General features: G+C 45.5%; 1 protein-coding gene across 1 annotated transcript in view; it reads right to left on the bottom strand.

The window, feature by feature from the left end:
• The window catches only part of LOC138287751 (solute carrier organic anion transporter family member 1A2-like), a 770,793-nt gene that overhangs the window by 187,133 nt on the left and 558,182 nt on the right, over positions 1-25,478 (bottom strand). Inside the window, exon 8 of the mRNA XM_069228524.1 lies at positions 9,609-9,793. Within this exon, the coding sequence (XP_069084625.1) occupies positions 9,609-9,793 (185 nt within the window). The remainder of the gene's footprint in view (positions 1-9,608; positions 9,794-25,478) is intronic.

Raw genomic sequence — 25,478 nt, 5'->3', positions numbered from 1 at the left:
CTTCTGGAAGAAAATCCAGAAATTTGGAGAAGATTGGAGAACATTTGGAAAAAGCTCCAAAAGTGGACCAACTTGACGCTGTTAGTCAAGCCGGCTTACCACGACCCAGCCTGACTTGCAGGTTCATGCTGCTGTAAAGTTCTGTGGCCCAAGACTTCCAGGATTTCACCAGGGGCTCCTGGAAAGGCAATCTGATGACACTGACTCAAAATCAGCTTGCTGTGGAGGGTTGTCAGACAACAGAGAGAAAAAGCTAAAAAAAAAGTGACAAAGTAAAAGGTTGACAGAGGGTTACCAGGCATCGTATCCAAAGAGGGATCTAGGGAGGTCAGCTTATTTCAAGTTCATTCCAAATGAAGATTTCTTTCACGAAAAATCATCTAAGTCCGAACGGAGAATTCTTCATCGAGGTCTCCTGTGACTCATTACCGAAGACAGCTCCAGAGAAGTCAGATCCAACCTGTGATTTTGTCCTGATGAGGAAAATCTTCAACAAAAAGACTAGGTCAGAAGGTAAAACTTTGACCTAGGCCTCCCGCTCTCTGTAGCCGAGCAGTGCTCCATCGCGGTCAGCCTCAAATTTGGACTTTGCCCCTGTTGAGTGCGACCAGATGTCCAGATTGGCGCTTTTAGTTTGTATGTGTTATAACATTTATTCTTTAAACATTCAAATCTCTGGTTCCCTTTACTGGATTTGTGTCATTTTTGTGTCATTTTAAGGATAAAAATATAATCGTTTTTTACAAATTGAAGTTTGATTTGTATTGTGTTTTGCATTTTACTTATTTACTGTTTTGTGATTTTCAAATGCTTTAAAACCCTGTCTCCTAAGTCAAGCCTATCTTCTCGTTGCCAAGCTACCAAGGGTTGAGGTGGGATACATTTATTAAGACCTGACTGAACCTAGTGGGGGTTTGTGGCCTATTGCTAAGTGTAGGTACTTACTGCCCTTACCAATAATCAATTTTCTAACAGAAGCTCACAGACTTCTGAGATCTGGTACGCATTTTGTTCTTGTGTTACCTAAAGTCAAACATATGAGATAGGGGAAAGATCCTTTTCCCACCTTGTAGCCAAAGCTTAGAACAGCTTTCCATTGGACATCCCCAGTTTTACGGAACAAATGAGTATTTGAAAAAAAAACTCAAACTTTTTTGTTCTAACTCCTATAAATTTTCTCTCTATTCATAGAGCAGTGTCTTAGAACCAGGACGCCCTCTGGTTAGCTTGTTTATGCTGTAGGAAAGTAGCCTCTTTCTAGCTTGAGTACCCCCAATTTTGGCCTGTTTGTCATCAGTGTGTTTGACTGTGTCTACTGGTCTCCTGCTAATCAGGGCCCCAGTAGTTATGCTCTCGCCCATAAATTATGATTGTTGCATACTGGTAACCCAGTATTTCACCCACAATTGGCATACTGGTGCCCCCTTATAAGTCCCTAGTATATGGTACTGAGGTACCCAGTGCATTGGGTTTCCAGGGGATCCCTATGGGCTGCAGCATTTCTTTTGCCACCTGTAGGGAGCCCATGCAAAGGCTTCTACAGGACTGCCATTGCAGCCTGTGTGAAAAGGTGCAAGCACCCTTTCACTGCTATTTACACTGCACCAGGTCACTTATAAGTCAACCCTATAGCAGGCCCTCCATCCCTGAGGGCAGGGTGCAGAGTATCTGTGTGTGTGACCATTTTCCTGAACTTCGTGAGTGCAGGGACTTCATTTTACACGTGTACTGGACATAGGTCACTACCTATGTCCAGCTACATAATGGTAACTCCTAAAATGGGCATATAAGGTGTCAAACATGTTGGTACCATACCCAAAGGCTTTTGCAAGCATTGGTTGTATGATTCCATGTACTATGGGGCTCCTTAGAGGACCGCCATTATTGCCATTCCAACCTTCTGACGTTTTCCAGGCAGCCCTAGCTGCTGGCAACTCTCAGGCAGGTTTCTGCCCTCCTGTTGCTTGAGCAGCTCAAGCCCAGGAAGGCAGAACAAGGGATTTCTTTTGGGAGATGGGTGTTACACCCTCTCCCTTTGGAATTAGGTATTACAGGTTTGGGAGGGGTAGCCTCCCCAAGCCACTGGAAATCCTTTGAAGGGTACATATGGTGCCCTCCTTGCATAATCCTGTCTACACCGGTTCAGGGACCCCCAGTCCCTGCTCTGGTGTAAAACTGGACAAAGGAAAGGGGAGTGACCACTCCCCTGTCTATCGCCACACCAGGGGTGGTGCTCAGAGCTCCTCTAGGGGGTCCCTGGATTCTGCAATCTTGTTTGCTGCTAATCCGTCTCATAAATAGTTTAACACTGCTGTAGACTTGTACAGAATAAGCTAGTACATAGAACTCTTTCACAATATTAGCTGATGCTTGCCATAAACCTAAAAATACTGGCTGCTACAGATGTCTTCTTCGCTCATTCTTTCAAAGAATTTCTATAATGGGGCATGAAAGCCTTTGTCCTGCCCCCCCCTTTCAATACACAACTTCAACTGACTGTTGAAGCCGAATGGACAGTCACTCCTATGTGACACACTACACCAATTCTATGTCAGGACCGGAGGCTCTGATTATGCTATCTCTCTCTTTACTGTCCCAAACAGCAGCCAATCAAATTACAGTAAATGAAAAAACTACACATCCCATGATGCTTATCACGCGGTCACATGGTCCAATCTCCAACACCGACCTTTGTCCATAAATATCTTGAACCACAATGTCACTTCCTCTTTCTTTGCTGCTCCGCAGCAGATAAGTACCCATTTTCTTACTATATATGTCAATTCTGTGTTCATGTTTATGGCCTTGTGTTTATATTAGTTTTAATCGCGACGCAATTTAGCTCACTTATTGTAATTTTTTGAAGCGCTCCTCTCGCTGTGATGTTCGGCTTTTTGCCGATTTATTTGCCCTTGTTTTTGATCATGGAGTGGAAGCTGACTACGTGCTGTGCACGTAGTCCCTTTTCTATTTTTACACTTCGCGCCCTCGCGTGTCAGAAATGAGACGATTTTCTCAGTTTTTCCTTCTTCCGAGAGATCGGCTCGTATTCTTGACGCGCGATGGCCTGGAGACCTGCTTTTCTTGGTCCCTCTTGGTCCCTGACGCCCAGTTGTAACAAAATAACGTGGGCTGAAAAATAAAAGAGGCTCTAGCCTAGAGTGCTTCACAGGCAGCTCCCTCCACACTCTATTGGGCTCTGTTGTTGCCTGTGAAGGGTTTATGCACTCCCCCTACTGTTTTAGACAGTTCAAATTCAGTATATAATACTTTATATCTATATATTTCTTTATCATGGAGCAGAATATTACCCTGATGTGATAGGTAACCAACTGGAGGTTAACCTGGTGGAAGCCCTTGATACTAGGGTTCATCAATCTTTGAATGATGCCCTTGTGAGAGCTTTAGGACCTTTTTCAGGTCAACTTTTTGATTACGCACGTTCCCAGGGTTGGATTGAAGGACAACACTCGCAACCCGAAGGGACAAAAGTAAAATCTAAAGCAAAACTTTTAGAAGACTCTAGCACAGGTACTAGTGAGGTACACGCTGACACTTTTGATAAACTGCGCAAGAAACGTGGAGGGGAACACAACTATAGTTCTAAAAAGGATTCTTTTTTTTCCCCGCCCTCATCAGATAAAGATTCTTCATCCAATGACTCAGATGATTCAGATGCTCTGGGTTGCAGCAAAAAAGGTAAGAGGATGGTTCCACCATTTCAAGTTTGGGTTTTTGACCCTACAGAGATTGTGCATCCCAGAGCTGCCAATTGGATACCTTCTACTGAGGTGGCTCAATATGTCCAGTCAAATATTAGAAAAAGCTTTGACAAAGAAGTAATGTCTCGTCTTTGGGTGGAATGTCCTAGACCAGATCAAGAGGGTAAGATCTCCGATACCCCTGAGATTGATCCCACTATGGTCACGTTCATGAGAAAGTTTGCAAAAAATCCTAAAAAGGGTTTGGATAGGTCATGGTGTAATTGCCAAGAACAGCTTTTGGACTTGAATGGGCCTTTGACAAAAATTCTTGAGATGGCCTTTATTGCTAAAGAGTCAGACTCACCTGTGGACACGGATGTACTGATTGGCTGGGCCCAGAGAGCCATTTGCCAACTTAGCAACACTAACTGTGCTATATCATCAGAACGCAGGAAGTCCATTTTGATGTACATTGACCCTAAACTGTCTGATTTGGCTTCTTCTGAAGCACGCCCTTCTGCCAATGGTCTTCTTTTTGGGTCTTCTTTTATTAAAGAGTTGGTCAAGTTTTGCTCCACTTTTTCTTCCTTGGACAGGGCTCAAATGTCACCTAAGAAAGTGTTTAGACAGGGCCTTTTATTCAGGGCCGGTCATCATGGAAGATGCAAGCCCGGCCGAGAACGTTCAATAGTCCTCAGAACTACTACCCCAGAGGGAGAGGAGGTTGGTATGGAGAGCAAGATTCCACCTCCTACCCTACGAGCTCCAAATGAGGCCATCCTCGCTTCCACAGAGGTCCCCGCAGGGGACAGCAAGGAGCAATACAAGACACAAGTTACTCATGTGAGCATTATTCCGTTCTGTCAGGTGATTCTTGGGGGCAGAGTGGGATTGTTTTTAGAAAATTGGAAAAATAATTCTGGAGATCCTTGGCTTCTCCAGACAGTTTTGGGCTTTCACATAGAGTTTATCGGTACGCCCAAACAACTAAACCCCCCTCTCTAGATGTGCTTTTCCCTTGCAAATCAAGATTTTATAGACAAAGAAGTTCAGGCATTACTGAACAAGGGTTCAATACAGTTTTCCTCCCCTCATCCTTCCGATTTCCTCAGCCCCATGTTTGTAGTAGATAAAAAAGGGGGAGGTCATCGTCTAGTCTTGAATCTAAAGGACTTCAACTATTGGATACTGTACAGACACTTCAAGATGGAGGGAATTCACGTTAAGAGATATTCTATTAGAAGGAGATTGGATGGCTCGTCTGGACCTGAAAGGGGCATATCTGTTGATTCCAATTTTCCCTCCTCACAGGAGATTTCTTCAATTGTGGAAAGGTCATTGCCTAGAGTTTCTTGCTCTTCCTTTTGGCATCTCGTCAGCCCTTTGGTGCTTCACAAAACTATTGAGAGCTGTGATGGAATGGCTAAGATCCAAGGGAGTCTGTCTGATCACATACCTGGACGATATTTTACTAATGGCTCAGACTCCCCAATCCCTTCTAATCCATTTGAACTGGACCATCGATCTTCTGCAGGATTTAGGTTTCCTTATCAATGTGCAGAAGTCATTATTGAAACCGACGCAGATGATAGAATTCCTGGGATTCCAGATAGACTCAGCCCTAGGTCAACTAATTCTTCCCTCTCAAAAAAGTCACAACATCAAGAGGGAATTGAGTTCTGTCCTGGCCAGCCGGACTGTGCCTTTGAGGAACATTGCCAGATTAGTGGGACTACTGGCCTTGTCTATTCGGGCAATCTTCCCAGCCCCTTTACATTACCATGCTCTGCAGAGACTCAAAATCAGACATCTTCAACAGGGTCTGTGTTACACGGAACAGATTCCATTGACTGTCGAAGTGAAATCGGAGATACAATGGTTGCTCCATCACATGGAAGCCTGAAACGGCAGAGTTATTTTCGGTTCTCACCCAGAGGTGCTGATCGAGTCCGATGCCAGTCGTTGGGGGTGGGGAGCCCGTTGCAACTCTCTAGTGACAGGGGGTCGATGGTCAGAATGGGAACAATCCCTGCACATCAATTGTCTGGAACTTCTAGCAGGCTCTTTTTCCATAAAGGGTCTTTCCCCGCAGAACACTGATTGCTGCATTTTATTATGGATGGACAATATCTCAGCAGTAAGATATGTCAACAAGCTGGGGGGGGACAAAATCCAGCATTTTGACAGAAATTGCTAAGGATTTTTGGCAATATTGTCTGACTCAACCGCTGTTTGTCCTAGCAGAATATCTCCCGAGAGACCAGAACACAATAGCAGATTGGAGTTCCAGGTATCTGCCAGATTCCTGCGACTGAAAACTAGATCCAGTGATTTTCTCTCAGATACTCAAGGAGTGGGGCGCTTGCGAAGTGGATCTATTTGCTTCTCGTCTCAACTTCCAGATTCCAAAATTGTACAGTTGGCATCCAGACCCTTTAGCACTGAAGACAGATGCGTTTCTCCAAGATTGGTCTCAGTTTCGGTGGTATGCTTTTCCTCATTTTCTGATGATTGCCAGGGTACTGTCTCAGGTGTGGAGACAGAAGGCAGAGATCGTTCTAGTGATGCCTTTCTGGAGACCTCAACCTTGGTTCCCAATAGCTCTGCAATTAGCTTGTGCCCCTCCTTTTCTCATTCCTCCCAGTCAGAATCTTCTATTGAATCCGGAGGGCCTTCAACATCCAATTATCTCATCAAAGAAGTTGACTCTGTTGTCCTGGTTGATTTCAGGTCAGATGGAGTACCCCAGGCATTTCGCAACAAGCTGCGGACTACATTAAACAGGCTTGGGCCAGTCGGACCCATAAAAGATATTCCTCAGCCTGGCCTAGATGGACTAGTTGGTGTGATGGAAGAGGTGTTAATCCAGTGGAAGCACATATTGAGTTGATTGTTAATTTCTTAGCGGAATTAGCAGGTTCACGTTTAGCATATCGGACGATCAATAATTTCAGATCAGCCATTTCGGCTGGCCACATTCATATTGAGGGTAAACCTGTAGGAGAATATCCTTTAATCTGTAAACTGTTGAGGGGTATAGGTTATCTAAGCCTCCTCAAGCAAAGTAGTCAGTGTTATAGGATGTTAACATTATTTTAAAATTTTTAGATTCTTTGCCTGTCAATAGATATTTGTCTCGCAAACAGATTTCAGCTAAGCTGACCATGTTATTATGTCTGATTTCTTGTAAGAGGTTGTCGGATGTTAAAGCTCTAGACTTAGATGGTAGAGTGTATTCCCCCAAAGGGGCTACCTTTACGGTTGCCAGAAGGACAAAAACGAATTACAGGTCAGTATAATATCCAATGTATCCAGATAATTCAAAGTTATGTGTATTTCAATGTTTAAAGGAGTATGAAGTGGTTACAGAGGAATTCAGACAAGATAATAATGGTCAATTATTGATTTCTTTGCAAAAACCTTTCAAACCTGTTACGTCAGCCACTTTATCTAGATGGATGAGATGGTTAATGAATGAAGCGGGCATAGATACCAAACAATTTGGGGCTCATTCTGCTAGAGGGGCCATGGCCTCCAAGTCAAATGCTTTAGGATCTCGTCTAGAAGACATTATTAAGGCAGCTGATTGGTCTTCAGAGTTTACTTTTCTTAAGTTTTACCACAAACCTGTGGTGGAAGTGGCTACTGTGGTAATGGAACAGCTTTAAACTAGCATAATCAGAGCCTCCGGTCATGACATAGAATAAAAAATGTTCTAGCTTACGCGTCAAGAATTTTCAATTCTATTAAGGACACGGAGGCGAGGATTATCCCGCCAATGGGAAATTTTTTGGTTGATTGGCTCAAAAGTGTCTGCTAAATTGGTTGTATTTTGTTAATATTTGTTACCCACCTGTTTTGATTATACTGAATGATTATCAGTTGTTTCTGGAATTTGTTCAATCTTTAGGATATTACCTACCTTTTTATGTTATTTTTTCATAGGGTCTGATCAGAAGACTTCTTCTCTTCAAGAACCAAAAGTAGACTGTTCCATACAGAAAGAAACTAGGGAGACCTGAAACATCAGGAGCGAGTGCCCTCAAGCATCACAGTGGATGACTGGCATCATCATCGGGTAATGCTCCTCGCCAGGCCGGCAGTGCAACGCCTGACGGGCTCCCCACACGGGGGGCACCAAGCCGTGCTGTTCTGATAGTGACTGGTGAGTTCTGACTATCTAAACAGGCATGCCTACATTCGGGCACCAGTACACAGAGGAGAGAACAGAAAAAATTGCGGATAAAATTGGTCACTCATCACTTCATATTTCATCATTTTAATCAATAGTCAGGGATGAAACCAAGATTAAAAACAAGAGAAAGTAATAGGTTAAGTGTCAATGCTCAATTACTTTCAGAGAGCAGTAAACTCGGAGGAATATCACTCTAGAAATCCCCCTAAACCAGGGTCAACATGTTTCGCGTTGTGCGTCCTCACGGATCCAATGACGCTTCATCAGGACCAAAATATTTAAGAAGTGAGTCAGCTCTTCTCCAAATCAACAAAAATTAGTAATATAAAAATTAAGAATTGTATAAGCGGTCACTTACATTGAAGTACACTGGCTAAGTCACAGTCAGGTCGCCCACCCCCAAGTCGGGATCGGGCTCCTTGGTAAGCACGTTCCAAGGACTCGGCTAATAGTAAGGAGACACCGGTCCGAATTTTGGACCTACCCTCCAGAACGTCAAACTGCAACTTACACGATTTCTTCCTTGGAGTTTTTTCTCTACAAGTTTGGGCTCCCGTTGAGCTCTTGTGACATTTGGTTGGGGTTGTTTTCCTGACTCCTGATCTCAAGACTATGTAAGAAGTTTTGTTTTCATATATGGAACATTATCTGACTTTATCAAAGAAAGAGGAAGTGACATCGTGGTTCAAGATATTTATGGACAAAGGTCGGTGCTGGATATTGGACCATGTGACTGTGTGATAAGCATCATGGGATGTGCAGTTTTTTCATTGACTTTAATTTGATTGGCGGCTGTTTGGGTCAGTAAAGAGAGAGATAGCATAATCCTCGCCTCCGTGTCCTTAATAGAGTTGAATATTCTTGACGCGTAAGCTAGAAAAACATTTATTCACTACTACATTTTGTGATCGTAATCGCATTTGCACAGATCAAAGGGGAATGTGCATGTCTGGTGATCAATCCATTAGTGCGGTTTTAAACCAATGCTAATAGCCTATCGAATTAAATCTCGTTCTCATACTTGAAAACTGCAGATCCTGATTCACAGATTCGGGACTTGTGAAAGCTTAAGGTCGTAGACGTCCTATGAAGTCACAACTTGGTGAGTATGCACAACGGCCTTTTCTCATTCCACTATATTTCTGCCTACTTCAAGTAGGGAGGTATACTTTGTGCAATTCCGATGCAAATGTGCACCAAATGCCCCTATTTTTGTTGTATGATATGGGATTTCTATGCAAAGCAAAGAAAAATGTTTTGCATGCTCAACAAAAAAAGAAAAAAGGTAATGTACGATTAAACGTTCTATGTAACCTAAGAGTAGATTTTCACTTCTTTGACAATCAAATTTCTCATGATTTAGACATCTGACAGTTGAACTACAGGGCTATAATTTCATACATCTCTCTGAAGAATCACAAACATTGAAGTCAATTACATAAATCTTTGGTGTATGACATTGCAAGCATAGTTTTACTTATCAGCCGCTTTTGTGTTTGTGTGATTGCCATACCTTTTCAAAATTACTGCTAATTTCCAGAAATGTTTTCATTTTATCATATATGGCCATTTGAAATGTTTTATTATGGTTCAGTTGTCTTCTCCCCCACCCCAACCACACACCAATAAAATATGTGACGGAAAGAAAAGAATTCAATATTGCTGCTCTGGCATTATTTAACGTCTATGAAATAATCACTGCATTATACCTTATTAGGACCATGTATCCAGGCATAGCTCCAAATGAATAGATCAGACAGCAGAACAGTGATATTATTAAGAAATACAGCAGCATTGTGTCACAAGCTTCTTCTCTTGGACAGTGGCCTGGAACCGCAGTTGCGTTATTGAATGGGAGGCCCGGAGTTGCAATGCAGCTGCAGTTGGTCAGTACCTAAAAAGTAGAACATACTTCAAATTCTGCATTTCACAGATAATTTAAACTTTATCTCACACATTGTTTACACATGCCACATAGTAACGATTTGATAATTATTTTAAATGATGCATGTGTGAATCAGAAGCCTAAGTTTTACAGAGTTCTATATTGTGAAATCATGTCCCCTTTTAGCCCCTCTGGGCACTTTTTACATCACCACATTTCTTAGGGAGATTTCCAACAGCTGAATTATTAACTTTTGATTACTCACATTATTAATGTCACCAGTAACCAGTCTGGATCCAGAAACTCAAAGAACAGTGCTCATACACGTCTGTAGGTGGGGTTATGCGAAGCCACGCTGTTAGAAATTGGGTTTCTGCTTGGCTTTCGGTTTGCACTCTGTCCGAGCAGGGACCCTCACTCTAGTCAGGGCAATGAAGTTACATACTAGAGATAACCCCTGCTCACCCCTTTGGTAGCTTGTCACAACCAGTCAACCTTATCTCAGAAGCAATGTCTAAATTATTTGTACCAACACCCACAGTAACACAGTGACAACACTAAAAAATAGACACCACACCTTTTTAGGAAAATAGGTAATTTGTATCTAGATCAAACAAGACCAAAATAACAAAAATCCAAGATATGAATTTTCAAAAGAATAAGGCCCTCATTCTGACCTTGGCGGGCGGCGGAGGCCGCCCGCCAAAGTCCCGCCGTCAGGTTACCGTTCCGCGGTCGAAAGACCGCGGCGGTAATTCTGACTTTCCCGCTGGGCTGGCGGGCGGTCTCCTTCAGACCGCCAGCCAGCCCAGCGGGAAAGAGGCTTCCACGATGAAGCCGGCTCGGAATCGAGCCGGCGGAGTGGAAGCTGTGCGACGGGTGCAGTTGCACCCGTCGCGTATTTCACTGTCTGCGCAGCAGACAGTGAAATACATGTAGGGGCCCTCTTACGGGGGCCCCTGCAATGCCCATGCCAGTGGCATGGGCACTGCAGGGGCCCCCAGGGGCCCCGCGACCCCCCCTACCGCCATCCGGATCTCGGCGGTCCGACCGCCGGGATCTGGATGGCGGTAGGGGGGGTCAGAATCCCCGCGGCGGTGCAGCAAGCTGCGCCGCCGCGGAGGATTCAATGGGGCCGCGGTACACTGGCGGGACCCCGCCAGTGGTGCCGGTCCGACCGCGGCTTTACCGCCGCGGTCGGAATCCCCATTGAAGCACCGCCGGCTTGTCGGCGGTGCTCCCGCGGTCCTCCGCCCTGGCGGTCAAAGACCGCCAGGGTCAGAATGAAGGCCTAAGAGTCTTACTCCATAGAAAACAATGGAAACTTTGATTTTACACAAAGTATCTGGTTTGCATCAAAAATAAAGCTGCACGAGCGAGCGTGCATCGGAAAAGTCAGCGATGCGTCAATTCCTTACTCGCAAGTGAGACCATGCGTCGTTTCTTTTACAGTCGGTAGGCAATGCATTGTTTTTCCCCCTCGCAAGGGAGCGATGCGTCGATTTCTGGACAGGGCACCTCAGATCCTCGCAGGTTCATGATTACTTTGAAGCCCACTGATGATGCGTGTGAAATCAGGTCGCACAGCATTGGAAAACCATGCTGTGTGGGGTTTGCATTGTTATCAGCAGCCGTAAGTGGGTGTTGCGTCGTTTATCTAGCCACAATGCGTCAATCTCCCAGCTGCGATGCAGTTGGAGCATCGATTTCAGCTGCAAAGCGGGTAGCACATTGTTTATCAGCTGCATTGCAGATGGTGCATTGAAAATTTCCCAGCATAGTGTTCTGTGCATGGATTTCAGTCCTTGTTCTGCCAACTTCACTGTTCACGAGCCCAGGGACTGGATAGGGCACCACTTTTGCAGGGCAGGAATCTCAGCAGAGTCCAGGTGCCGGCAGAGGAAAGTCTTTGATGGCCCTGAGACTTCAAATCAGGAGGCAGCTCAATTCAAGCCCTCCTCAAGCAGGAATGCACAACAATGCATTTGTCCCCTTTCACAGACAGAAGCTGCAACTGCAGGATTGTCCAACAAAGCACAGTCATAGGCAGGGGCAACACTTCTCCTCAGCTCTTCAGCTCTTCTCCTTGGCAGAGGTTCCTCTTGGTTCCAGAAGTGATCTAAACATCTGGGTTGTCGCCCTTTCTACCTTTGAAATAGGCAAGCTTCATGGGAAAGTCTCTGCTATTTACAGGATCCTGTCTTGTCTAGGCCAGGCCCCAGACACACACAAGACTGCATTGTGTGAGGGCAGGCATAGCACATTCAGGTGCAAGTGACCACTCCTCCCTCCACTCATATGCAGGCTATATCCCAGCTCCCTTGTGTCACTGTCTAGAGGAGATTCACAAACAGTCCAACTGTCAGTTTGACCCAGACAGGGAATTCTTAAACAGGCAGAGTCACATAATGGTTTCAGCAAGAAAATGCCTACTTTCTAAAAGTGACATTTTCAAACTAACAATATAAAAACCAATTTCACTAACAGATGTATTTTGAAATTGTGAGTTCACAGACTCCAAACTCCACATCTCTATCTGCTCTCAAAGGGCAACTGCCCTTTAAGGATATTTAAAGGCAGCCCCCATGTTAGCCTATGAGAGAGATAGGCCTTGCAACAGTGAAAACCCAATTTGGCAGTATTTTACTGTTAGGACACATTAGTACATATCCCACCTTTAACATACACTGTATCCTGCCCATGGGGCTCCCTAAGGCCTAAAAAGGGAAGGTTTCAGTCTGGCAAGTGGGTACACTTGCAAAGTCAAATTGCCAGTTTAAAACTGCACACACAGACAGTGCAGTGGCAGGTCTGAGCCATGTTTATAGGGCTACTCATGTAGGTAGCACAATCAGTGCTGCAGGCCCACTAGTAGCATTTGATTTACAGGCCCTGGGCACCTGTAGTGGACTTTACTTGGGACTTACTAGTAAATCAAATATGCCAATCATGGAAAATACAATCAACAACACAACGCACACATAGAGCATATACAGGTTAGCACTGGTTAGCAGGGGTAAAGTACCTAGAGTCCTAAATCCAACAACAACTGGTCAGAAAAATAGGAGAAAGGAGGCAAACAATTTAGGGATGACCTTGCAAAAAGGGCCAGGTCCAATATACGCCAACCTCATTCCGCTCCAGAAGTGAAGAGTGGAGCAGCATAGAAGCGCCACCTATGCATGCTGACATCAGTTCCTTCAGGTTCGGATCCTGAGCTCTGCTCCTCTTTTTTTCATTCAATGAAGATACTTTTTTCTCTAACATTTTCAAGTTTGCAAGGGAGCATGTCACCCCTATGATTACTTGGTTTAAACCTTGTAGAGACTGTCACAAACAGTGACAGATACACATGAGACATGCCTCTGGTTTTTGGTTTGGCACATGGCTCCAAGGTCTGTGATGGCTGCTCACAGAAAAACCCTAAAGCCATTCAAGACTCTGCACTGGTCCCACTCCTGGTTGAAGGCGTGGTTGCAGACCCACCCCAGCTCCCACAGATGGTTAGGTCCAAAAGTAAACACAAGAAGGCCAAGTGGGACTTGGCCCTTCCGTCCACTCTCGTTCTCTAGAGAGAGCATAAGGGCATCACTGTGCCTCTGGGTCTTGCTCCATTCTGACACTGGACCCAATGCATCCTGAGTTTCTAGGTCCGTCAGCGACATTGCTGCAGCTAAACATCTTTAAAAGACCATGCTGCGCATCTTTGGCACACCTCCAGGCCCAAAGGATCCGTAGAGTGACCACTTGGGTTACTGCAGGGGGATCCATCCTGTGCACCATCTATGACCCTTGAACCCACTTCAGCTTCTGGGTGGCATAAGTGCTGACATCGGGTTCAGTGTTGAAATCTGCTCCAGTCCTTGGGATTTCGACTCCAGTTCAGACACAACCAGTGCCGGAAGGGGATCGACAACCTATTATGGTGTCTAACTCCAAGCTAAGCTCATCTGTAAGAAGACTTTGCCTGGATCCTGATGGGAAGCAGCCAATACTTATTCCCTTTTACTGTATCACCGTACCATTACTGCATAGTCGCACCCAGACACTACATCACTTTTTTGGTGACTCCGACCAAAGTAAACACTATGGAGACAACAATGGAGGTGATAGGAATTAGTCCCCCCCCCTTGATGCACATAACTAGTCCATGAGTCTACAGAATGCCAGGAGGTTCGATATCTCACCAGACATTGGTTTGGTTCCCCCCATGAACCAGCAACGGAAGGAAGCACATCTTGTGTGGCAGTCATTAGGAGATCTACTATGGAGGTAAAAACCTTACTAAGGTCTTAGCCTGGTCATGCACTGACTGAATCTCTTCTGTCCTGCAATAAGGCCCTCCCTAGTATGCTAATAGGCATGTGAGAAAGGTCATGTTCTGCCTCAAATCAATTGAAAGGGTGCCCGTATCCACAGAACAGCTCCAAGCGATCAAGCTCCTTGGTGATTTGGAGGTACAGGCATCCACCAGCAGAGTCAAACCGAATGCTTTTCAAACTACTGTGCCTGACAGGGTCTGAGCATATGGAAACCTATGCAAAAAAATTAGGTCACTCAATTCCAGCTGCATCCCTGCACTCCAGGACATAGTTGTTGAGATCTTACTGTCAAACCGAAAAGGCTTACGGTCTTCTTGGCCCATACCATCCAAGATGGCCCAGAAGAAGCCAATGTCATGATACACTCTGACTGAGACACTACTGAGTGTCTTGGAAGGGCTATTGGGACCAGTGTAGTGCTGAGGTACCATACATGGGTGAGCTCTACAGGATTCTACGAGGATGTCCATGCATCCCTAATGGAGAATTGCTTTGGTGGCTCATACCTGTTGGTAAAGAAGGCAGACTTGGTCATGGAATGTCTTAAAGAGAGGTAGGCTATGGCATGATCTTTGTACCTTTTGGCATCTGTCTAGCAATCCCCTCAGTAGCTTCACCCTTTTTGGAGATATACCAGGGGATTGGCATACCTGCAGTATCAGGCCCACCACCCACACAACAAGCATCCTAGCCTTTTTGAGCTCAGATCCTTGGGCTAAACAGACAACAAGAGGGCTATCAGGGGCAGCATATGTCCCAGTCCCCCACACCATCAGCAACCACTTCAAAACCTCTTTAGTGTGCCCTTAGCAGCACACAGTTGTCTGGTGGGAGTCAGGGTCAGCAATGTCTTATGGGTGGCAGATCATTCCATATGATCTCAATAATTTGTCTGTTTTACGCTACCAGATGCAGGCTCTTTTGGCCAAAGGTGCCATAGAGAGGGTACCAGTCTTGGAAGTGGGGACTGGGTGTTATTCCTCTTACTTCCTTTAGCTAACAAAGGACAGTGGTCTTTCTCCTACTTTGGATTGTCGCCCTCTCAAAGCCTTCCTGTGAAAGGACAAATTAAAGATGTTAATTTTGTTGGATCTGCAGAATGTGTATGTTCACAGCCCAGTTCTGCAGGCCCACATGAGCCACGAGCACTTTCCGTTTGCTGTGCTCCTTTTTCATCTCACCAGTGTCCCTCTGGTGTTCACAAAGATGATGGTGGTGGTTGCTGCCCATCTTTGGAGGCCGGGGTCCAACTCTTCCCCTACCTTGATGACTGGCTATTGAAGGCACGCTTGCTATGTACAGTTCTGGACCACCTCTAAGCAATAGCGAACCTGGTTACTTTGCTGCAATCCTCAATCAACTTGTGAAGTCACACCTGACTCCTTTGCACTGCACTTCTCCAGAACAACAGGATAAACACATTTGGGTGATTATCCTGATGTTTCAGGATGTCTCTGAGGCTTCTTGCTAATGTTAATTTTTTTGTAAATTGGGCAATAAACCAGGTTCTTAGATCCTTTCTAAACCTAAGCTTTGATTTGGGATTTTAGATATAGTGAAAGGCTGTTCCATAGCTTAGTTGTGCAACCCCCTAAAACTCCTGGCACTCCAGTTGGCTAGTCTAAACTGGGGAATCCTGACATTCTTGACCAAATGGACCGAAGACTTCTTTGGGGGAGTGTACCATTGAAAACCATTCCTGAAGTATTCAGAACCCATGCCATGCAGGGCCCTGTGGGCTATACAGATGACTTTGAAGATGGTTTGTTTCATGGTAGGCAGCCAGTTTAGTCTTTGTAGGGCTTGGGAAGGTGACTGAAATTTTGGGATTCTAAGCAGCATACATGCTGCTGAATTCTGCAGGGATTGAAGGTTATTCAACAGACATTGTTGCATGTTTACATGTAGGGTGTTGCAGCAGTCATGTTTTAACAGAACTAATATCACAATCAGGGCCTTCTGTAGGGGATGAAAGGGAGCATTATTTTCATTATCCACAAGGTGTTGAAGGAGGAGGCGGTGAGCACATTTATTTGGTCTCCAAATGTCAGCCTGCCATCAAACTTGACACTCAGACTCCTGACCTTCTTAACCAGGGTGGGATTCTCAGATTCTGTGGCGACCAGATCAGGGACCACAAACAGGGGGCATTGCAGAACAGGAGAACCTCAGTCTTACCAGAATTAAGTTTCAGACAATTTTGCTTCATCTAACTGCCCACTTCTAACATGCAGTCATGGAATCTGATGGCTGCATCATGAACATTGCAGGAGATTGAAAAACGATTTGTGTGCCATTGGCATTTGACACTAAGGAGAAACCAAAGAATCAAACAGACTGGCAAGGGGTGTAATATAAACATTAAAGAGTGTTGAACTCAATATTGATCCCTGCAGGAAAGGCAAAGAAAAGGGAGTGGATACAAACCCATTGAGAGCCACAGATTGCTCCCTGCCTGAAAGGAACAAACTGCAGTGCCCTTAATTCTTATGCTGTTTAGACAATCTAATAATACCTTGTGGTTGAACATATCAAAGACCGTAGGTCAAGAAGAATCAGAGCTGTTTTCCTCCCTGATCAATGTTGGCTCCAATACCTTTCCTGGCAACTATCTCGGTTGACTCTGTACTATGCTTACTTCTGAACCCAAATTGAGTGTGGTCCAAAAGAAGGTTACTGTCCAGAAATTTCTACATTTATTGCTTTTTCCACCACTTTGGCTGCAAAAGGGAGACAATAAATTGGGGCGGTAAATGCTCATTAAAAGTATTCATGAGGCATGGTGCTGCAGTCTTTAAAGCCATCTGTAGTATTGCTGGGGTGCATGGACCTGATGGTGACCCAGATTTAACTTGGCCCAATAGCCAACTAAGCTCTTCTACTTTGAAAGAGGAGAAATTGCTTAGTGTATTGGTTGTCGGGGGTGGCATGTTTTCTTCAGTAACTGTTCGGCTAGTGTGCTCATGTGAGGCCAATTCGTCATAGACTTGCGCTCCTTTGGTTTTGGAAAATTCTGACAGCTTGTTGCAGAAGGATTGATTGTGAACTGATACGTTGGTTTTATTGAGTCTGGTTAAAATGTATACTTTCTGAATGAGGGTTCTGGCCGAATTTTTTGGCAGATCTAATTTTTATCAGTGAAGTAGGAGGATTTTTCTTCTGAATCATATTTTTGTAGTCCCTAATGCATTTTTTATATTTTTGTCTTTCCCTGAGTTTGTGTCTGTCCTGCCATATGCGTTCTTGTTTAGGCCAGCGTTGCTTTTGCAGCCTAAGCCTTTTTGAAAACCAGGGAGCTGATGGTTTCTTACTGTAGAAATTACCAGATTTTTGGTGTGCCAATTGGTTCAAAGCTGAGCACAAACAATTTGAGTTACTTAAAGTGGCGGCTTCTATGTCATCCTTGAACCCAGGTAGGGTGTCAGAGAGGACTGAGACAGTTCCAGGTTATAACAAAATGAAAAGATGATGGACAGAACGCTGAACCTTGTCAAACATTCATCACCAGTCAAAGATTGGGGGTTAATCTTTCAAAACTGATCTGCATATGGCTGAATCCAAACTGGGATGGCATGGTGAGGAAAAAAATTTATTTAACCCAGATTAATGACCTAGGGTGAATGTTTAACAATGTTCAGCATCCCGCCCATCATCTTTTTGTGTTGATATAGTTGTCCTAAATGGGAAGGGTATGCTGAGATGTGGGTTCCATGCTCACTGTGCTACTGGATTTAAGCTAGCCTGGCTGATGAGGGGTGATGCCCTGAAATCAGTCCGAGGATGCTTGTTTCTGGTCCAGGGAGAACCTGGCCTGGCAGTTCAGGCTGGACTGTTCCCATGGGGAGCAGGGACAAGACTGATTTGCATATATCTGGGTCTAAACTGAGGCGGCATGGTGAGCAAAAATGATGGATTTACCCAGATCTGTGACTGGGGTGAATGTTTGATAATGTTCACCATTCTGTCCATCATCTTTTTTTTTGTTGCTTTAGTTGCCCTAAGTTGGAAGGGTATGCCCAGACGTGGGTAACGTGATCAGGATGCCACTTGATTCAAGGTAGCCTAGCAGATGAGGGATGATACCCCGAAATCGGTCTCAGGATGATTGTTTCTGATACAAGGAGGACTTGGCCTGGCTTGGCAGTTCGGGCTGGACTGTTTCCATGGGAGCAGGGTCAAGACTGATTTGCATATGGCTAGGTCCAAACTTGGGTGGCAGGATGAGCAATAAAACAATGTATTTAACCCAGATCTGTGACTAGGGCTGAATGTTTGACAATGTTCAGCATTCCGTCCATCATCTTTTTGTGTTGCTACATTTCCAGCTTATGCCTTGCTCATGATAGTTGTGTATGTGTTATATTTATAGGAGATGGAGTTTTCAGACTTCATAGATTGAACATGATAGCCGTATGGCCTGACCATGGCAGAGGTAGGGTGGCAGTTACTGAAAGAAATGGATTGTTGGAGAAGATCCCATCATGGGTGTGGCCAACCTGGTAAGTGGGTTCCTGGACCAGTTGGGTTAGGCTCATACTGGCCATTGTGCCCACTAGAGGTGCAGTGTCTCTATTGATAGAGAGATGAAAATTGAAATCTCCTAATACAGTGAAGTCTGTCAATTGGAGACTGGATTCTAATATTGAGCAGATTGTTTTCTCAGAAGTAATGTTTGGGCCTGGTGGGCAGAAAATTAGTAGTTCTTTGAAGGATTGATTTTTGGTGATTTAGATTTTGGAGGAAAGTGCTTCACAATCTGGGGTGGAAACTGGTAAGAATGATGCTGCTCTATCGCTACGATGAACAACCACTAAGCTCCCCCCTCCTAGCTAAGCAGTCCAGTCTGAGCAAAGAGTATTCTATAGGTATATCAGTGACCAGAGCTGATCCTGTCAGGCCTGCAAACCTGGATATGCCCCAGTAAAAAACCCTCTGAGGTGCTCCTTAGCCTTTGCAGGGACTAATGCTTGTTTGCAGAGACCATTGCTCATTGGAACTAATACTTGTTAGAGGCTAATGTGCCCTTTTAGGTCCATTGCATCCTGGAACATTCACTTCTCAAGTCTCAAGACAGCAAGTATCAGGTTTTCAGGTATTAGCAATACATTTTTTTAAATTGCTCGCAGCACGGTACCGCCCTTTTAAGGGTTAATTCCCTAGGTCTCTTCTACCAGAAGTGGCCTCCAAGATGCTGGATAGAACAGAACTTAGAGATCAAAATCGGTGGAGTAGAGATTCCTACTCTGCATTCAGTGACCTTTACAGCAAGCAATTCACTCAGGTCGGGTGAGGATGAAATACCTGCTGCATCCAGCCACACCTAGTCTGAGTCCTGGGGAGCCACACCCTGTCTGAGTCATGGGATTGCGGGAGTCTTGCGCAACACACGTTCCCAAACAAGCATTGGTCGGGACCACCTCAGTCCACCACTTGTAATGCAGGGTCCACGCCACTCATCAGAAGAGGGGACCCAGGCCGCCAGTCGTCGATGCAGGGAGGTGCCTGCTGAAGCAGGGGAGTGACTCTGTCACTCCAAGGGCGATTCCTTCATTCTTTTGGTGCAGGCTGAAGAGAGGCTGTCTTCTGAGGATGCACGACTGGGAAACAGTTGCAGTTGCTGGCAGGAGCTGAAGCTACAATGTTGCAGAGGTTGTCTTTTCTGCTTTGTTGCAGTTTGTAGAGTTCCTGGAGGGTCCAGATACAGTTTCTTTGGTGAGGAGGTGAAGTAAAGGGTGCAGAGGATTCCTGCTGGAGTCTTGCAATCCGAATCTGAATAACCACCTAAAGGAGACACCCTAAATATCCCTGAAAGGGGGATTGGTCACCTAAACAGGTAAGCACCTATCAGGGGAGGGCTCTAACGTCACTTGCTGGCACTGGCCACTCAGATGCTCCCAGAGTTCCCTGCCAACTTGGAATCCAAGATGGCAAAACCCAGGGACCCTCTGAAGGAGCTCTGAGCACCACCAACCCTGGGTTGGTGATGGACTGTAGACTGGTCACTCCCCTTTCCTTTGTCCAGTTTCGCACCAGAGCAGGAACTGGGGGTCTGTGACCCGGTGTAGACTGGATTATTCAGGGAGGGAACCAAATGTGCCCTTCAAAGCATTTCCAGTGGCTTGGGGAGGTCACCCCTCCCAATCCTGTAACACCTATCTAAAGGGAAAGGGTGTAACACCTCTCTCCCATAGGAAATCCTTTGTTCTGCCTTCCTAGGCTTGAACTGCTCATGCAACAGGAGGGCAGAAACCTATCTGAGAGGTGGCAGCAGCTGGGGCTGCCTGAAAAACTTCAGAAGGCTGGAATGGCAATACTGGGGGTCCTCTAAGGAGCCCCCAGAGTGCATGGAATCATACAACCAATGCTTGCAAAAGCTTTGGGGTATGATTCCAACATGTTTCGCATCAAACATGCCTATGTTCAGAGTTACCATTATGTAGCTAGACATAGGTAGTGACCTATGTCCAGTACATGCATAAAATGATGTCCCTGTACTCACAAAGTCCAGGAAAGTGATCCTAGAGCGCGTGGGGGCACCTCTGCTAGTGCAGGGGTGCCCTCACCCACAGGTATTATGCACCCTGCCCACAGGGCTGGAAGGCATGCTATAGGTGTGACTTATAAGTGACCTGGTGCAGTGTAAATAGCAGTGAAAGGGTGCATGCACCTTTTCACACAGGCTGCAATGGCAATCCTCTAGAAGCCTTTAATTCGCCTCCAAATGGGTGGCAAAAGATATGCTGCAGCCCATAGGGATCCCCTGGAACCGCAATACCTGAGTACCTAGGTACCATATACTAGGGACTTATAAGGGGGCACCAGTATGCCAATTTTGGGTGAAATACTGAATTACCAGTATGCAACAACAAATTTAGAGGAGAGAGATCATAATCACTGGGGTCCTGGATAGCAGAAACCCAGTGAACACAGTCAAGCACACTGACATTAGGCAGAAAATGGGGGTAACCATGGCAAAAAGATGGTACTTTTCTACACAACCCCCCCAAACGAAGGACAATAAGACTAACCTTTGCCAGATGAGTTTTCATTGTCTAAGTGGGAATTTCTGGAGGGTCCATCTACATTGGAGGTGTTACTCCCAGGTCTATGCTCCACTGTAAAGTCCATCCCCTGTAGGGAAATGGACTACCTCAACAATTTAGGTTTTTGTCCTTTTATTTGCTTTGGCCATAAGAGCGGTTTGTAGTCTGTCTGAACAATGAAGTAATTCCCAAAGAGGTATGGTCTCAACTTCTGCAAGGCCCAGACCACAGCAAAGGCTTCCCTCTCTGTGGCTGAGCAACGCTTTTCTCTAGGGGTCAACCTTCTGCTGATAAAAGCTACTGTTTGATCCTGGCCCTCTGTATTGAGTTATGATAAAACTGCCCCACCCTCTACCTCTGAAGCATCAATCTGAACTATGAACTTCTTGGAGTAGTTTGGGCTTTTTAAGACAGGTGCAGTGCACATGGCCTGCTTTCGCTCCTCAAAAGCTTTCTGACAGCTATACATTTTTAGACATCTTCATTGAGGTGAGGTCATTAAGAGGAGCAACAATTGAGCCATAGTTCTTAATGAACCTCATTTAATACCCAGTGACACCAAAAAAGGCTCTGACCTGGGTCTGTTTTGTAGGAGGAGCCCAGTCTAAAATAGTCTGGATCTTCCCCTGTAGTGGTTCAATCTGTTCTGCTTCTCCTAGGTGTCCCAGATAAACCCCCTACCCTTGCTCTATCTGGCATTTTGAAGCCTTGATAGTAAGGCCTGCCTTTTGCAGAGCCTCCAACCTTTCCATAGGTGAACCAGGTGGTCATCCCAGGTAGAGCTAAAGACAGCAATATCATCTATATATGGGTATATATGCTATATATTGGGTTATATATGCTGTACTGAGAGCTTCTAAGCCTTAGATAACTGTATTCACCAACCTCTGAAAAGTGGCAGGTGCATTCTTCAAACCAGAGGGCATAACTGTAAACTGATAATGCCATCCAATGGTTGAGAAAGCAGTCTTTAGCATCTTCTAATAATTTGATATGCCAAAATCCTGCAGTCAAACCAAAAGTGCTTAGATACTTGGAAGATGCCAGTGTATCTATCAGCCTATCTGCCCTGGGTATAGGGTGAGCATCAGTCTTGGTGACTGTGTTGAGCTCTCTGTAATCTACACAGAACCTCATCTCCCTTTTCCCATTTTGAGAGTGAGCTTTGGGTATAAGCACCATTGGGCTAGCCCAGGGACTATTAGAGTGCTCAATCACTCCTAGGTCAAGCATTGTCTGAACCTCAGCTTTAATGCAGTCTCTGACATGGTCAGGTTGCCTATAAAACTTACTCTTGAGAGGCAAACTGTCCCGTGTTTCAATGGTGTGTTCACACCATGTGGTCTGACCAGGTGTAAGAGCAAAGAGTTCGGAAAACTGACCTAGGAGGTTCCTGCACACCTCCTCCTGAGACTCAGTAAAGCAGTCTACTAGGACTACTTCATCCACTGAGCCATCAGCTACAGTGTTGGAGAAGAGATCAGGGAGAGGGTCACTCTCTTCTTCCTGTCCCTCATCAGTGGCTATGAGCAGGGTTAAGTCAGCCCTGTCATAGTAGGGCTTTAGGCGGTTCACATGAAGTACTCTAAGAGGACTTCTAGGAGTGCCTAGGTCAACTAAATAGGTGACCTCACCCTTCTTTTCCACTATGATGAGTGCTCTGGGTGCCACAGGCTCCATGACCCACACCTTCTGTCCTGGTTGATACACTGTCAGGACAGCCTTCTGGTCATGTCATTGCTTCTGCAATTATTGGCTTGCCTGAAGGTTCTTAGTGGCCTTTTTCATGTACTCACCCATTCTAGATCTTAGGCCAAGCACAAAATCAACTATATATTGTTTAGGGGGCTTCAATGATTGCTCCCACCCCTCTTTCACAAGTGCTAAGGGACTAACAGGGTGACCACAGAGGAGTTCAAAGGGGCTGTAACCCACTCCTTTCTAGGGTATCTCCCTGTAGGCAAAAAGAAGGCATGGTAACAGGACATCCCATCTCCTCCTGAGTTCTTCAGAGAGTCCTATAATCATGCCTTTGAGTGTTTTGTTAAAATGCACAACCAACCCATTTGGCTGGGGATGGTAAGGTGTGGTGAACTTGTAAGTTACCCAACACTCCTTCTACATTGATTTTAGGTATGCAGACATGAAGTTACTACCTCTGTCTGACACCACCTCTTTTGGGGAACCCACCCTGGAAAAGGTTCCCAGAAGGGCTTTGGCCATTGCAGGCGCTATTGTGGTCTTAAGAGGTATAGCTTCTGGATATCTAGTGGCATGGTCCACCACCACCAGGATGAATCTATTACCAGAAGCTGTAAGAGGATTAAGGGGGCCAACAATATCAGCCCCTACCCTTTCAAAGGGCACCCCAGCCACTGGCACTGGGATCAAGGGGGCCTTTGGTGTGCCACCTGTCTTGCCACTGGCTTGACAAGTGACACAGGAGCGACAAAACTCCTTTGTGTCTTCAGACGTGAGGCCAGTGAAAGTGAGGGATCAGTCTGTCCCAGGTCTTACTTTGCCCCTGATGTCCAGCAAGGGGAATATCATGAGCTAAGGTCAACAAAAATTCTCTGTATTGCAAGGGAATGACCAGTCTCCTGGTGGCACCAGATTTTGTGTCCTTTGCGGCAGAATACAAGAGGTTGTTTTCCCAGTACACCCTATGGGTGCCACTGATATCCTCTGCCTCTTCCTTGACAGTTTGCTGTCTTAAACCCTCAAGTGTGGGGCAGGTTTGCTGTGCCACCCTTAACTCCTCCCTGGCAGGCCCCATTGCACCTAAAAGCTCAGGTGTCAGCCTGCAGCCCCTCAGGTGTAGGTTCTGTCCAGGGAGTTGACTCCTCCTCCTCAAAGAGGGAATCATCAGTGGAGGAAGGGATAGTGAATAGCTTTTTACCCTTTCAACCCCTGCTTTTGGGAAGCTCCTGGTCCACTGTTCCAGGATCCAAGTTTCCCTGTCTTCTTTGCCTCTTGACCTGAGCCCTTGTTTAAGCAAAGATATGCCCAGGAATGCCCAGCATGGTATCATGGGCCTCCAACTCCACTTCAGCCCAAGCTGAAGTCTACAAGTCATTCCCTAGTAGACATTCTACAGGTAGTTCTGTGGATAACACAGCTTTATTAGGACCAGTAACCCCCCCATCCGGTTGAGATCAACAACAACCATGGGGTGGCTTACAGTGTTGTTATGGGCATCAGTCACTTGGTACAGATGACCAAGTAGGTGTTGCTCAGGGACTACCAGTTTCTCAATCACCATTGTGACACTGGCACCTGTGTCCCTGTAGGCCTCAACCTGAACACCATTTATTAGGGGTTGTTGCTTGTATTTATCCATATTAAGGGGACAAGCAACAAGGGTGACAAGGTCAATGCCACCATCGGAGACTAAAACAGCCTCAGTGGTTTCCCTATCTAAACCAACCCCCTCTACACTTCCCAGAGTGAGCTCTGCTAAACCCTTGGATTGACTATTGGTAGTGTTATTTTTCCCACCACCAGGTGGGAGGGTTGGTGTATTTCTTAGGCCAACCACCATCTTCTGCCCTATGGCCTTTTTCTAACAGAAATAGCACCAAGGTATTTTATTCTGACGGTGTGAAGAGGATTTAGACCCACCCACAGAAGAGTTTTGTGGGCCTGATGAAGGCTGTTTGTTTTTATCTTTGTCCCCACCCTTGTCATGGGACTTACCATCCTTCTTCTTGTCCTTGTCACCCCCTGGGTGAGCTTTTCTGCTCACTCTTGTTCTGACCCATTTGTCTGCCTTCTTTCCCAATCCTTGGGGAGAGGTCAGATCTGAGTCTACCAAGTACTGGTACAACACGTCAGACACACAGTTATTCAAACTATACTCTCTCAACAGAAGATTATATATGCCCTCATAATCAGACACTTTGCTGCCATGAAAGCAGCCTTCTAAAGCTTTAACAGAACAGTCCACAAACTCAACTCAATCCTGTGAGGCCTCTTTTCTGGTCTCCCTGAACTTGATTCTATATTGTTCAGTGGTCAGACCAAAAGCCATCCAAGAGTGCAGTCTTAAGAACACTATAGTTGTCTGAGTCTTCTTCTGTGGCAGTAAGAAGTCTATCCCTCCCCTTGACAGAAAAGGACAACCACAGATTAGTAGACCACTGCCTTTGAGGGACCCTCTGAACTTTACAGGCCCTCTCAAGTGCAGCAACCACTTATAAATGTCACCTCCCACCTTGTATGGGGGAACAATTTTGTGCAGGTTGCTGGAATCTATGGAGTCCTCCCTGACACTATAATCCCTGACAATGCTGCTGTTGCCACCATGGGGAACTAACCCCAACCCCTGCC

The sequence above is a fragment of the Pleurodeles waltl genome, chromosome 4_1 (assembly GCF_031143425.1).
Source record: "Pleurodeles waltl isolate 20211129_DDA chromosome 4_1, aPleWal1.hap1.20221129, whole genome shotgun sequence".
Taxonomy (NCBI): Eukaryota; Metazoa; Chordata; class Amphibia; order Caudata; family Salamandridae; genus Pleurodeles; species Pleurodeles waltl.
Note: the sequence above shows the minus strand (reverse complement) of the source record. Positions and strands in the feature narration are given on the sequence as shown.